The sequence below is a fragment of the Nipponia nippon genome, unplaced genomic scaffold (genome assembly GCF_047370975.1).
Source record: "Nipponia nippon isolate SJK-2023a ecotype South Korea unplaced genomic scaffold, ASM4737097v1 scaffold_11, whole genome shotgun sequence".
NCBI lineage: Eukaryota > Metazoa > Chordata > Aves > Pelecaniformes > Threskiornithidae > Nipponia > Nipponia nippon.
In genome coordinates this window covers 13,585,075-13,600,520 of record NW_028262302.1, presented here as the reverse complement: position 1 = coordinate 13,600,520, position 15,446 = coordinate 13,585,075, and the positions used below count along the sequence as shown (strand labels likewise).

Sequence of the window (15,446 nt, the reverse complement as noted above, 5' to 3'; positions counted from 1 at the left end):
ATCTGTCTGGCCATGTTGTCTAGGCAAGGACATCTGTCACAAAAGGTATCGCATCAAAAGTGGCCTGGAAGGCAATGAGCACATGTCCAGAGTCCAGTGTCTTTGGCGAGACAAAATGAAAGCTGTTTAGCCTGAAAGTTTACTTCTCCTTAGAACCATATTTCTGAAATGAAAGGTTTGGTTGCTGTGGTTTTTACTTTTTTTTTTTTTTTTTGCATGCCCATTCTGTCTCTGTCTTAGCCCCGTGCCAGTGCCAAGGACAATGTATTTGTTTTTACCAAAGAAGGAAAACTGGATGAACCCTGTCAGCAGTGATGGGGAATGACATGGTAATCAGCATCTCCAGAACAAACAAATGGCAGAAAGCTTGGCAGAAGGTTTTATTTTGCTGTTCTTAGCAGCAGCAGTGTGTGTATGTACAAAAAAAGGATTTACGTCAGAAAAGAATATTAACTTAGAGATGCTGGATCACTGAAACTCATAGTCTTGGCACTTCTGCAGTAAAACCAAGCTGAAGGTAGGGCATCCACTTCTTCAGCAAGCAGATTAAAGTCTGCAGTGCTGGTCTTAATTCTCCTGTACAGGCCACTGTTATGGATAAAGTAATAAATAGAAATACAAGAGCTGTTGCTTTTCTCAGTCATATGGGCAATGGGCAGAGCCTGGGCTGCTAGTGTCAAGAATGCTACTGAATAGGGGTGTCTGGGCCAACAAGGCAGTGTCTCTGCTGGCTAAGTGTCAATGGAAAAGGCTGGCTGGTTTCTTGTCACGGCCATTCCTGAGCGACAGCTGGCAGGAGACTCATAATGCAGTAACCAGTGTTGGTTCCTGGGGAAGCTGCACACTTGAAAGCTGTCCTGTATTTAGATGTGATTTCCCATCATTGACCTGCTGGTTTTTGTCAGCCCTGTGGATCTTTCTTTCTTTGAAGAAAGTACCTGATGTGAATCTTGTAGGAAAGCTGTTGGTCATCCACGTGTTCCTGTCTTCCAACTCCTTTAATTACAACCAGAAATTTTGCTTCACTTTCTGACATTTTAAAATGTGGTTTGTTTGTTTTTTTGTTTTTTAATGTGGTCTTTTAAAATTTATTTCATCCATTGCTGACTTATCATTGGCATTATTCAGAACATGGGAAGAGAGGATAAAGAATGCAAAAATGTAACTTCTGGATGTCTAAAATTGATGGAGTGTGTATGTATAAAAAATGTGAAGTTCTTGTTTAGCCATGTTAATAATGGTTTTGAGAACCAGTCCCAGCTTAGACACTACAGGGAAAGGTGGTGAACGAAGAAAGACTTGAAATGTACTTGCTCCAAAGAATGTATTCAAGGAGGAGAGTGTCTGGGGGATAAGATTTCCAGAGAAGCTCATCTTAATCTTACTCTTAGGTAGATGACCACTGGTAAGATGTGCTGGAGAAATGGTTAGAGAAGTGGAGAGCTAGAACTTCCTTCAGGAAGAGGAACCTGGCTGAGGGCTGATGGGAAGCTCGGAAAGAGGGAACAGGGAGGAGAAGTTAGTAAAACCAATACAAAAAGCTGAATGAAGGAGCAGGCTGTGGCGAGCAATGTGGGTGAGTGATGACCAGGTGACTGTCAGGTTGAGGTCTGTGTTACTGAGTGTCTTGCAGAGAGGAGTGAGAGGAAGGCAGGGGCACTTGGGAAGGGAAAAACAAGTGAAATGAGAGATTCTCTCTGTCAGTGAGAGAGCCAAAGGGGGGCTGCAGATTGGATAGAGATACGGGGACAAAGCAGTCATCTGGTGTGAATGCAGAGAAGCCCCAGGGAAAGCTAAAAGAAAAGTGAGGAGACTGGGGGTGACAGCAGTGTGGGGAGAAGAGATGATGGAGATGGTTATTTGAGGGAAGTGTTTAAAAGTGGCAAGAATGGTAGAATTCTCTGTGTCAGTGATCCAGTCCAGGACAGAGACTGAGAGGCAAGGAGGAGAGTCTTGGAGGGGGTATCTGCAGAGAGAGTGCTGGGCAATGAGGGGAGCACTAGGAGCTGGGGCCCAAGGTGCAGGCAGTCTGCAGGGCTGGGGTGGATCTGAGAGGCAGTGATGAGATCCCAGTTTTGCCTTCCCCGTCCTGTAGGTAAGTTATCTGAATGAAAGGTCCCTCTTGACCAGAGGACAAATTGATCCCACGGTCACATTCCTGGAAAAAATAACAGTCTTACTGTCTACCGTTTGAGCTGGGAAGGCTCCAAATGACTATTGACTGTATAGGTGCAAGACCAGAGAGCTGTTAGATCATTCAATGTGATTCACTGTGTAGCAATTTCGGTGAGTTATTCCTTGTAACAAGTCCACATGATGTTTTGCTATGTATGTTTTTCAGAGCTGTCTGTTCACCAGTGCTATCTGCAAATGTTACTTTTTCCTTCTAAAACACAGCCAAAAGTGGTGTTACATGTATTAAATTATAAACTGAACAGCTCTAGAGCCGAGAATGCTATTCTTGCTATTTAGCTCCCATTTGGCGCTCAACAGTTGGGACTCTTGAGGGCTTCTGCAGCTCTTCTTTGAACATGAGACTATTGGAAAAACAGAGCTGCCACCACTGAAAATGCAGTGGCAGTTGGGCTTTTGCATAGGAGATGCTGGGTTTAGGAGCTTTCCTTGCTTTCATGTCCTCTAAATCATTTTGTTCTAGGCCATGGCAATTTTGTCTACCTCAGTTCATTTGGCCGTGGACATAAAAGTTGCAAAAATATTTGTAAAATGAAGGCTTTGACTGTTTTCTAGAATATAGGGAGCTGAAAAGAAACTTGAAAGTTTAATTAAAGAATTTAGAAAGTTTTCTCAGGAATCTGACTTGCAGAATGATACAGCTGACATTACAGGATTTATTCTCTGCATTGCACTGTACAGTAGACAGCTAGTACCATTAAATTTCCTCTCTGTTTTTATCTTCCTCCATGTTTTTTCTTGCTGAACAGCTTTTTCAATTCTTTACTGCACCACAAATCCCCCTGTGCTCAATTTGAGAATAATCAGTGTATTTATCATCTATACACATCACCATAATCACCTTTTATAACTACCTCTGGTTTTAGCATGCCTTATAAATGGCCACTCATTCATGTGCCCACATAAGGAATATTAGTATACAGTACTGGTCCTGAACCTCTATTTAGAGGTGTTATTTAATTTCTTAGTTTCTAGATGTGCTTAGCTTAACATAGCTAGTGAGTGTACTTGGAAACTGATGGGAATTAATCCTTTGAAACAGTCATAGTTGGGGGGAGTGTGGGGGGTGGATTTTAACTTTTTTCAGACCAAGAGTGGAAATGAGGTTTTATTTCCCTGAAGTAGGCCCATTTCTGTCTCTTCAAAAAACTTTGCTATTTAGATCCCCTTTTCAAATTACATATTAAATTTGTGAATGAGAGAGCCCAAAGTCCCTGCTAATAAGTGTTTACAGAAACTGTTTTTCATTAAAATCATAAAAGATTTCTACTCTCACTAGGGTATTTTTTTATGTCTGGTTTCCTTCCTCATTTTGTTTCACAATCCTCCAGAGGCACAAACGTTCATAAAATATAAAGTTAATAACAAAACACTGCCTCAATAGTGTAAATTTAACATCCAAGCTTTTCTCACTCAGGATGTTGCTACAGTTGGGACAAATGTTACTTGTGTGTTTCACCCCTTCCCACCTTCTTTGCACATCCACCGTCCGCTGCATGTAGCACTACATGCGCCGGCGCTCCCTGTCCTCCACTGGAGGAACGTCAAAGTAGAAATGTGCAGAAAGAAGCATCACGAGCTCAAGATTTCATGTGCTTGGGCTCTCGCATTTCCATTTTCTCTGACATCTTTCCTACGCTCCTCTCATTTTTTTATTTTTCATCATCTGTATTGTCTCTGTACCTTGATCCTCCTTTTTTTGCTGTTGTGTCTCCTAATCCCTCTGCCCGCCTTCTCCCTGAGTCCTGCCATCTGTTTCACACCCTCCGTCCCCTGTGAGAGCAGAGGGGTCTCCTGGCTCTGGCACAGGGAGCCTCCCAGGATGCACAGGTGGTGCTCGGGCTTTCCCTCCCTTTATTTTCCAGAAAACCCGCTGGCCCTCTCTCATGGTTGGGAGCAGATGGTCTTTCTGCAAATCCCCCAGGTGGCTGGCTCCCTTGCAGGCACAAACATGCAGCCTGAGAGCAGCTGCCCTGGAATTTTCAAAAAGGTGTACAAGAAAAGAGGTGGTTTTCTTGAATTAGCAGCTTTCTGTTTAAGTGCTAGTTTGAATCCTGTCCATTTGTTTCAGCTTGTGGATACCTGTCTGCCAGGAGCTGCCCCAGACCTAAGCATTTGCATCCTAGGTCATAGGAGGACACTGTCTTTGTAAGGTTAGCTAATAAGCCAGGGTGGACCCAGCAGACGTTCTTCCCAGTTGTCTATGAAGGATTTGTGTCATCCCAATGAGTCAGCTTAGAGAAGCCTGCACATTCCTACTTATGCAGTTGCACAAGGAACTTTACCGCTTTATTGAATTAGCACAAGTCAAGCCTTTTGAAAAACACCACAGAATCATTCACCGTTCAGGAGGCATGACTGAATTGGGGATAAAGATTGCTTGCTTTTGTTCAACATGCATTACAGGATAAATGCACTGTCCTGAGTGTAGAACTTAGCTGTTGTGCTGTGTAACAATCCTAGATGTGCTTTGGATTCACTTATTAACCTTGGGCACTCCATTTAAGTATGTGGTATCTCAGCTCTCCTGTGGGTGAGATGAAAGGGGAAAGGAGTAATTAATCCCTTCCTGGCTCATTCTGAGGTTTAATTGAAAACTCTCTCAAAGCACTTTAGATTGGTAGAGAGGTTTTTTCATACTCATACCCCATTTCTTCTAAATATCTTCTGTGAATAACGTTATTCTACGAGGCTTTAAAATGTTACTCAAACCTAGCTTGAGTATGAGTGATCTTGGAGCACTTTAATGCCAACAAACTGTTTCCACCCCATCGGAAACAACTTCTGAATGAAAGCCCAAGGAATTTAACTCTTTAAAACAGTCATACATGATCTTCTGAAGCACTTGTGTGGCTGCCAGAGTAGATCTGCTAAGTAGACCTTTCAACCTTAAAAGTGTTTCTACTGGGTAGTACAATCTCATTTTCATTACATGTGCATGGCATGTCTGCAAGCATAAAATAATTTATTTTTAAAGAAATCTTGAAAAAGTCCTGACAGCTAAGTTTTCGGTGAAAGCTGCCAGTGGGGAGAGCAGACTGCCAAATGTTATCTTTAAAACAGTATCAAACTAATAATCTCATGATTACCTCAAGTCTTTTCATTTCTCACTGCTTTCTATAAACTCTGGCTTGGCCTTCCCTGCCAAAGGGGCTTGTGATGTCTGCCCCACCTTCTCTTCGTGATGGGAGGGCCTGAGTGGGGACAAGGTCTCGGAGTGGTATTTCCAGGCAAGGCCAGTCCCTGTGGGGAGAACAGGGTTGACCTTGCTAAGTTACCCTGCAGTAATAGCTGAAGGTGTTTCACCTCACAGGGTCATGCAGCATCACCGATGCCCATCTGTTATCTCATGGAGAGAATAGCAAAGCCTACTACCTTTAGTGCAGAGACGTGGAGTGTGGTTTGAATGGCTTAAGTAGCTTGCATCTCTTTAGGATGGTATAGATGCTCTCACTGTTGGAAAATAACCCTGATGTTTTTTAAAATGAGTGATTTCAAGCCACTAGGCTCATCCTGAGGATAGCTGTCGTGCCATGGTGCACAGATTGGAATTTATGGTCAACAGATGGAGGTGCCCAGAGCACACGAGGGTTAGAGCACTTGTCTGGTCCGATCCGGAGCAAGCAGCCTGGTGGCTACTCCTTCAGTCTCTCATGGAGAAGATGTTCTCCCCTGAGTAAGTTTGGGAGAATGAGACACACTTGAGTCACTTGCTCACCATAACTTAGCAACTTGCTCTTGTGTCCCACAGGCATGCTTTGCATTTAATCCCTGGTCTAGATCTGCTCTGAAGCTGATGCAGAATGAAACCCAGTGCTGCAACTAATGAGAACTCAGTTGCATGAAAAAAATGTCTTCTGACCGAACTAAGTATCTCCTTGGGCTAGTAGTGCCCTCAAAGGAACTGTTCATGAAGTAACAGATCTGTTTTTGTTGTTGCTGAGGGTTTTTTTTTGTGACACTGTCTGCATTTAAGGTTGTGTTACTCGGAATCATACAGAACAATCAGACTTTCACAGACTGAAACGTTATTTGTATATTGTAATTTTTTCCGAAAAGAGCAAGCCATGTGTGCTGCTAGATATGGGGAAAGGAGTAAGAATGATTGTATGTCTTTCAAAAACAGTTTTTAAGTATTCTGCAGGGAAATAAACGATATTGCATTTACAGGGTGAAGTGTGAACTAGCACGTTTTAAATATGCCTGTCTCTGCAGAAAAGAAGAGTTCCTACTTGCAAAATCTTAATGATTAATAGTGTGGACTTGGATATTGAGAATTCTAGTGTTGATTCGTACAGTATACTGATAATTTCTGTAGGGCGTTCTTGAAACATTTTAAAGATCAACATTCCTAACAGTTGTTGAAAAATTGTTTAATAAGTAAGATACATTTAAAGACTGGTTTAGGGCATTTGTGTGCCCTAAAATCAGGAAATCAGGAAACAAGTTATTTCCTAAGCTGCCTGCACGAGGCTGCACAGGCTTGCAAGGTTCTCAGAATGGAAGTAACCCCCGTGGTAATTTAGGTCAGTGTGCCTTTGTGCATCTGCAGGGCTGCGGCAGCTTAATTGATGAGTCATTTTAACTCCAGTTCCCCGGCCTTGGGCCTGCACATGTGTCTAACTTTCTGCCAGCACAGCCTTACAAGGGCATGGCGTTGGTGGGGGAACACAGTTGCACTCAGAAATTATCATCTGTCTATTTAGTGATAGGAGCAATTGAACACCCAAGTAAAGCAGGGTATAAAATGAAAGTGTTTATCCCACGCTTATATGCTCTGTATCAGGAAGCATGCAGATGTATAGGGATGAGAGGAAACTATATGTGGCCTATTTTTCTCTCCTCTTCCTCCCATGTGGATGAGGACAGGCTTTTCCTGAACCTAACTCCATAATGATTTTTTTATTTCCTCATTGAAGCTCCTTGCCTTCCATCTCCCTTTGTCTACCTTTAATATACGTAATTTTCTTTACCACCCAACAATCCCCACGTTAATTTTGTTGAAACAAGATGTAAGATGTAGAGTTGGCTCAAAGCCACACCGGTTCCCCTTGTGCGACTTTCTCTCTCTTAACCTTAGGAGGTGGCAGGCAGGGCTGTTGGTCGCAGCAGGATTCCCTGCAGTAACAACCTGCATGTGTCTCCTCCCCGCCACGGCTCCCCGAGCATATGGTTAGCTGCATATTCTTCTTTCTCCATCACTCATTTTTTATCCCTCTTAGCACATGGGGTTTGTGCTTCAAAGTGTGAACGGGCTTTGATGCAGAACAGCGGCAGAATTTGTTTGCTAAAACATCTCTCAGAGAGAATTTATGTGCACAGAATGGCATTCAGCTTTGAGAAGTCTGAGTGGCAACTATTTTACAGACAGAGTTTAGGACAAGTTCTTTCTTTGAGAGTAACCCTCCTTCGCTTCTGCCCAGGGTGGTTTTTGTTTTGGTGGGGTTTTTTTTTGGAGGGGTAGAAGAGGTGGTGGTTTGGTGGGCTTTTTTGCACCCTTGTTAATCACAAAACAAGAGACAAGCATAGGGCATATGCGTTAAATTATTTAAAGGATTTTGTTGTTGTGTTTTTTTTCCTGCATTGATCAGAAAAGCCTCAGAAAATGTAGGTGAGGGTAGCACTTTGAGGAAAAAAAAGTCTTGTTGGATTTGGGATTTCAAACTAATCCACGAGGACAGTATTGTTACATGGAAAGTATGGTAACATAATGGGCACATATATATTGTTCAGGCACTTGTTCAAAGGCATTATTTCTCTCTTCAGGCAGATATTTTGGAGAGCATCACTTGCAAGTACTTAATCTGTTGTACGTACATACTGATTGCCTTTTTTCCTCTCTAGGTAAAAGTATGGATGAAATTAAGAAGCTGCTGTTGTTGGTTCTGGGATGTGCTGTGCAGGTGAACATTCATTAAAGACTTGAAAAATAAGATTTTTTTTAATCTGTTATTTTTTTCTGGACTGAGAAAATCTACCCGAAGATCAGTGCTGTATGAACAAATCTCCAGCTCAAGACAGCTGAAATTGTGAGATGGCACAATAGGTGAACAAAAGAGATGCAGGGGAAAGGAAGCACACTTTGTGATAGCAATAACCTCAATTTGTTGCCAATGCTTAATCAGCCATAGAATATGTACTCTTGCAACTAAATAGTCCACTTTGTTATCAAAGTGGGAAGAGATATACTTTGAACAATGTTCTTGCTATCAAGATTGTTGTTGGTGTATCTTCTTACTGTTTTAAGATATGGAGTGGAAGAGTACATATTAATGCCAAACAAATAGATAAGCTAACAGTCTAAACATTTGTTTAATGAATCCTTATTTTATTTGCATAATCTTTTGATTGAATATTACATGTAGAAAATCCAAAATGAATAGATACTTTGTATATTCATGTGGGGATTTTTATGTGGCATTTGTTTAAAAATAAATAGACAGGCAATGTATGTGGGAAACTCCCCAGAAACGCGCGACAGTTACCAGATAAAGAAATCAGTGTTCTCCCCACCAAACCTCTGTGGTGGTAAACAAAAGCTGCGTTGCAGGCTAGTCTTTGCTTATAATTGACCTTGTTTGTAGGTCTGTCTAGTGTGTTTGTCATGCCTTAGGACACTTACCCTGCTCAGCTATGTCAAGTCAATTATGTGGGGGTAAAGCTGTCTACTTATGGCTGCTGTGAATTATCTCAGTGTTGCATTGCAGCACAAAGAATAAAGGTCTGATTTGGCAAGCTGCTGTGCATCCTCAGTCCCCATTTACAGGTCTAAGGTTCTTCCCAGTGAAAGGAATAGTTGAGACCCCAAACCAGGCCCCAAAATGACACTGTAAATGAGTTTAAAAAAAAATTTAAGTAATATTTAACTTCTCCATGATGCAGAGTTGTTACCAGAAGGCAATAATATTGTTAGTGTACAATCACAGATAGCAGATGTCTACCTCTTTTAAAGCCTTAAGTAAAAGATTTACTGAAATCTGTTTGTCTGAAATGTCACTCATTTTTATCCAGAATGTTTCCTATTTTTTATCTAAAGCATATGTTGATTTAGTCCAACAAGCGACATTATGCATTGATGTGAATAGTATCTAAAGTGATGCATCTCTTTTCATTGCCAAAACCAAGCAAAATGCAAACAGCAAAGCAGAAAGGTTAAATGATGCAATGTAAATGCAGGTTTAAGTTTGTGCAGCTCCGCTAATGAAGCTGTGATGATTTCCTCTGGCTGTTGCCCCACTTCTTGATCTCATTGCGTGTTGAACTTGTTTTTAAAGAGCAAAACCAGCCGTTTAACTTAGCCTTAATGGTACTGACTGTAAAAAGTTTAAATAATTTAATGCATAATTTGGTTCATTGTCCATATGGAGCAACAAAGTGTTATACATTCTAGTGTGACGAAGTGTAAATCTTGAACATTTTGTCGTTAGCAATGTGGGGATTTTTTTTATTTAAATGAAAAGTGGTGCAATAAGCTTTAGGATATGTAGCACTGTTTCAGGGTGTGTTTTCTTTTAACAGTGTGAAAGAAAAGAAGAGTTCATCGAAAGAATAAAACAACTGGATATTGAAACCCAAGCTGCCATTGTGTCGCACATTCAGGAGGTGGGACTCTCAGTATTGTCTATTTTGACTTTTTCTCTCTCCCTTCCTTGACTTAACAGGATTTTTTTTGCTATGAAATATTAATGCTTGGAATTTCATAATGGATCCATTAACTTCACAAAAAAAAAAAAGATTTAATATGTTACTGCAATCGAGCAATAAGATGAAAATGATAGGCACTGGGAACATTACTTGGCTCAGTGGTCTTTAAAGAGATGCAACGGTAAATGCCTTGCTTGCCAGTTATAGACTATGTAGAAGGAATTGTCGTAAGGATACATGTGTAATATTTCCAAAAGGCATGTATCGGTAAGGAGCTGCAGTGCCCCTTGCAGCAATGGTGTAGGCACTTGGTCCCCAGGTCGTGTGGTAGTTGAGACACAGGCTCCCCCATGGCTTGCTTTGGACAGTGGCCTCCGAGCTCAGATGGTCTTGAAAAGTGTACTCTGCAGCTGAAATTGGATATATACTCTGTTTTTAAAGAGAAGTTTGATCCAATGATGAGTAGTCTTGGACTTCTGAGGTTTCTGTGGAAGGAAGGAATACAGGTAGGCGTTGGGAGCCAGCTTGCTTTGGAGACCCAAAGGAGAGCCCTGTGGAAACGGCCCCTGCTTGATGTGCCTCGCTGGGAGCAGCACTGGCTGCAGCTGGGTGTCAGTGTGTGCAGATATAGAAAGTCTGGTATGCTCAGATTTGAGGAACAAATAGTGAAAGTCTAAGAAAGGAACTTTTTTCTTAACACTTGAAAAAATAGTTCTGCTTAAAAAAAAAAATGTTTTAAAAAAAAAAAAAAATAAGCATGTGGTTGTGGCAAAAGCAGGAACAGTCTTTAACTGAGCTTGAGAGACTTCCCTGACATTTCTGCTAAATGATTCAGAGGAAGTCAGTTTGGGTAAGATAGCTGTTGAAAGGTACACGGCTAGCAGCAACCAGAAGACATTTCTGCTAAAGGCAGCTCCTCCCAGCTGTATCAGCTACAAATTACGAATTCATTGAAAGCAGGCCTTCTTTTCAGTGAGACACCAGTCTAACTGTTCAGTGTGGGATCAGTCCCTTCAAATCCCTATGGTGACCACCTCAGTGCTTGCAGTAAAACAGTTGCATACTTCTCATTTGCCAGCACAAGTGCTATTGGTCATAATATGTATCTGATCACTTCTAAAAGTCAGCCTTAATATACCAGAAATTGCTGGATAGTGTTACAGTTAAGGTAGTTGTGTTTGTTATTTACAAGCTGGTCGGTAGAAGAACCTGGGGGATGCAGCATGTACAGGGGAACAAATTTACAAATCAGCCAGTGGAAAGATCATTTTTTTTGTTCCTGTTCCTAGGTTACTCACAACCAGGAGAATGTCTTCGACTTGCAGTGGCTGGAGCTCCCAGATATGGCCCCAGAAGAACTAGAGTCTCTCTCCAGGAATATGGTTTTCCACCTCAAAAGGCTCATTGATGAGAGAGATGAATGCACAGAAGTACGATGACTTCTCTCCCATATAGAGCTCATGTGAAGTAGCAGATGCAGGCTCCATTTCTTCTCTTGTGTCTTGCTTGTGCACTGGTTTTCTATTTCTTCTGTACCTTTCTACTACATCTCTGAAAATCTGTAGAAAGATTTTGACTTTTCCATTGATTCTCACGTAAACACTAAGGTGTGTGAATGATTGCTAAAGAGGAGTGGAGTGGTCTCTCCATGAAGCGGAGAGACCAAAATATTTGAAGTTGTCACTTTGTCTTGAGTTTTTTTGGTTTTGCGCATGTGCTCAGTCATTAATCTGTGAGTGATTGCTTTCCTGTCTCTCCATTTTTATCTACCATCATGGGTTCCAGTGTCTTCTCTAGGTTTTTTTTCTGTGTGAAGACAGCCCTATCTGTTGCTAAATCATCAGTTCCTTTGCCTTCAGATCTCTGAAGGCTTCTCCCCTTTTTTAACCTGTTCATTTCCTGTCATGCTTTTGACTGTGATTGTGTTAGTTAAAACTGTTAGTTATTACAGGTTTTTATGAATTCTCCAAGCAAAATAGACTGCTTATTTTGAGCATTGGAAGGGGAATGTTTTAGTGGTCTGAGCATAGTGGAGATTCCTTTCCTCTGTGTAACCTTCCCTCCTGGCTGTCACTTGAATTCTGTATAATGCCAGGCTAATAATTCTGCATTTATAAATAATTGCTAGATACTTGAAAAACAATGTATAATTACACTGTTTATCTCTTGACACTATATACTTCTCTGTATTTCCAGGTCATTGTAGATCTCACTCAAGAGAGAGATTATCTGCAGTCTCAGCAACCGCCAAGTCCTCTGAAAGCACCAAGTCCAGATTCTTCACCAAATCCAGCCAACCCTCTTTCTAATGAAGACAAGCAGCACCTTGCAGTTGAGCTGGCAGACACAAAGGCTAAACTGAGAAGAATCCGGCAGGAGCTGTGAGTCACCAGTGATTTATGCTTCTAGAGAGAGACTTGTATATTAAGTCTTGTGCATCCTGAAAATGTCGGCTTCAGTACGCTGGCCTTCATGGGAGCTCTCAGAATCACACCTTTCAAATTTTTTATTCATAGCAGTAGGAAGCTAGTATGGGTGTTCAATCTTTCTTCTTTCTTAACTGGTCTTTAAACAGAGAGTGATGGCTACTTCCATTTTTCTTTTTGTGTCTCATCTCTCTCTTCCCCTCTTCAAAATGCCAACTGCTAGCTGCACTTTTTAGTTATTAGCGGGAAGTCCAGAGGCCAGTGAAGCTGGCTATGACAGCAGTAGCACCAATGAGATTTAAACAAAAAGGTACTTAGTATAAAAATAGAGTTGCAAACTCAGACCCATGATATGTGTATGGTATCATGAGAAAAAAACTCTTGCTTTTATGAAGCTGTCATGACAAAGAGGCTCTATGTTCAGAATATGCTAGGAGATTTCTACCTTCCTTTCCAGCAGTGTCCATATAATCAATATTGTTTTGGGGAAAAAGAAAATTCTTACTAAGATTTTTCTAATCCTTTTCAGGGAAGAGAAGTCTGAACAGCTTGTAGATTCTAAACATGAAGTTGAGCAGCTCACCCTAGAGCTGCAAAAAATAAAACAAGAGGTAAGATGGGCTCATTTTACTGTGACAGTTTTCCCTATTTAAAAAAGCCTTTTTCAGTGTGAGGCTAAAAATAGTACTATGCCTATTTTCTAATTAAGAAATCAAGTTACTCCAACAAGCTGATGATTATGGCTATGGCATAGCAATGCTACACTTTCCACTTAACTGGTGAGAGCAGTCTCATCTGTTTAGCTTGCAAATAGCCTAGTAATGCCTGAAGCTTCTGCAGCATCAGGCATTAGAAACGTCAGAGTCCCAACAGGCTGAAGAACCTCTCTCTCTTGTAGAGAATTTACTGGCTAGTTAGGAGAATTCTCTTACTCCTGAAGCAGGGGAATGCTATTTGCCTATGCTTAAAGTAAGTAAGTAAATAAATAAAAATAAAGTTTAAAAAAACCATGCTTTCAAGTATTAACTAAGATTTTTCTCCCTGCTTATTCCTCATTTCTCACAGAATATCCACCTGGCCTCAGACGCTCGCTCTGCTCGAGCATACAGAGATGAGCTCGACTCTCTGAGAGAGAGGGCAAACCGTGTGGAGAAACTTGAGATGGAACTTGTTCGGTGCAAAGAGAAACTTCATGATGTAGATTTTTACAAAGCTCGCATGGAGGCAAGTGAAAATTGGGAGAAAGATTTGCTGAGTTACCCTTAATGTTTGGCTTTTGTTGCGTTACCAGTTCATGTGTCGTTTGTCATTGAGCTGGCTGCTGCAAAACATCGGAGCAAGTGGAAATTTTGTAACATACATCATAGTTATTGACTTAGCAACATTAAAACTTCTTTCAGCGGGAAGAAGGGCTTGGTGCACACAAAAATAAATACCCATTAGTTTTAATAAACTCTGCTTAGTTCAGCATTATGTGGCTAAACAGGACAGACCTTTTCTGGACGCTGCTTCTAGAGAATCCAGACCTTTAGTCTAGTCTTGAAAATTACTCTTAGGTAAAATGCCTATGTTTCAGAGTTGTTCCTTTGACCAACATCTTAAATGTCACATATAAATTAGCTAAATGAATGTCTGGGTGTTTTTCCTTAGGCGTTTGTAGCAGATGCAACTGTTGTTGAAACGGCTGGGCATTTTTAAGCATGACCTCAGATGACAAATTCTAGCCACCCCTTTTTGCAACTGTTGCTTGTGGTAGAAAGGAGAGAAGACTTGGATCTTCCCTAGTGCCCTGAGTAGGGTATGTCAATGAGAAACGTATAGCTTTGTTCCAGTAGTAATGCCAGTTACTCAGCTTAGTCACCTGCAGCTATGCCCATCCTGGAATTATTAGCTAACTTATGTTGGAAAAGACCTTTGAAATCATCTAGACAAACTCATTGCTCACAGTATGGCTGACCTTAAATTTAGGTCAGATTGCAATTATTTTCTGTCCTTTCAGTTCTTTAAGCCATTCTCACCTAAACTCTCAATAATCCATATACGTAACACTTCAGCTGAAGTCAAATAAATATCCAGACTCGCTGAACACATGGAGGTTCAGTAATTGACAACCTCTCTATAATTAGATAAAATCCCAGGTCTGAGGTAGAAGAGCGATGTTGAAACTCGCGTTTGCCAGGCCTCTGGCTGAGAACACAGACCTTACTTCTGCTCTATAAACACTTTGTAGTTGATTTTTTTTTTCCCCCTCTCTAACCTAAGGGGCCAGCTAGCTGCTGCTTCTTATGAATATTATGAATAGGTTCACTAAAATGGATGGTTATTAAATGTAGTAATAGACTACAAAAGCCTGCCTTCCCTCTCAGTAATTCCCAGTTTACATTAGGAAGTATGAAGCTCTGGTACTCTCTGATTTCCTCCCTCAAGCTGGCAAATCAGTCGTGCATTAACCTGGCACACTAGCTATCAGCATGGCATCCTGGCGTTTCCCTTTTGGCTGTGCACTGGAGTCGCTTAGCTTCTACTTGCTGCTCAGATAACTTAGCCGGACCTAAGAGTTTTTTAGTCTTGTCTTCATCTAAGATCAAGGGAGTAGCTATTTCTGTTCTTGAGTTCTCAGTCTCCTTGATTGTCCTAGAGCTAGCAGTTTCCTGCTCTGCTGTCTGCATGCAAATCTTGCTTAACATATCATTCAGTAAAGAGACCTCCACTTCAGTTTCAAATTTGTTCCAAGTTTCCTCACTCCCTCTTCTACCCTGCCAGTTTTTGGTGAAAGTATTGAATGTCAGACATGAGTGTTGGCTCTCCCAAGGATACCTCCCTGAAATACAGTAGTGGGACAAAGAGTATTTCCCATCGATATGGCACTTTTCTAATTCTGGGCCGCAGTGTGTCCTCTAGCAAAAGTTGTCACTGCTGTAGGGGCAGAGCTCTTCTAATATGCGGCAGGATTGCGCAGCTGTCTGCAGGCTGCTCTGCGGTCTAGAATAGCCAGAGGGTTTCACATTCTCACCACTCCTTCTTGTATCATTGATCAAGTCTTGGCACCGCCATGGACTGCCAGTGTTGAGCAGTGGCAGTGTCAGGCAAACTCCACTGGTTTCATGCTGATACATTCAGAGCATTCCACAGGGCACTATTCTGTCTTTTTGTGGTCATGGAGTAGTACAAGGGCTGTGCGTA

General features: G+C 41.4%; 1 protein-coding gene across 3 annotated transcripts in view; it reads left to right on the top strand.

Annotated features, from left to right (window-relative positions):
- The window catches only part of CCDC88C (coiled-coil and HOOK domain protein 88C), a 103,576-nt gene that overhangs the window by 42,590 nt on the left and 45,540 nt on the right, over positions 1-15,446 (top strand). For all 3 annotated transcript variants that reach the window (XM_087747522.1, XM_087747523.1, XM_087747521.1), the window contains exons 5-10: positions 8,038-8,096; positions 9,712-9,795; positions 11,127-11,267; positions 12,034-12,218; positions 12,793-12,874; positions 13,329-13,487. In XM_087747522.1, the coding sequence (XP_087603648.1) occupies positions 8,038-8,096; positions 9,712-9,795; positions 11,127-11,267; positions 12,034-12,218; positions 12,793-12,874; positions 13,329-13,487 (710 nt within the window). The remainder of the gene's footprint in view (positions 1-8,037; positions 8,097-9,711; positions 9,796-11,126; positions 11,268-12,033; positions 12,219-12,792; positions 12,875-13,328; positions 13,488-15,446) is intronic.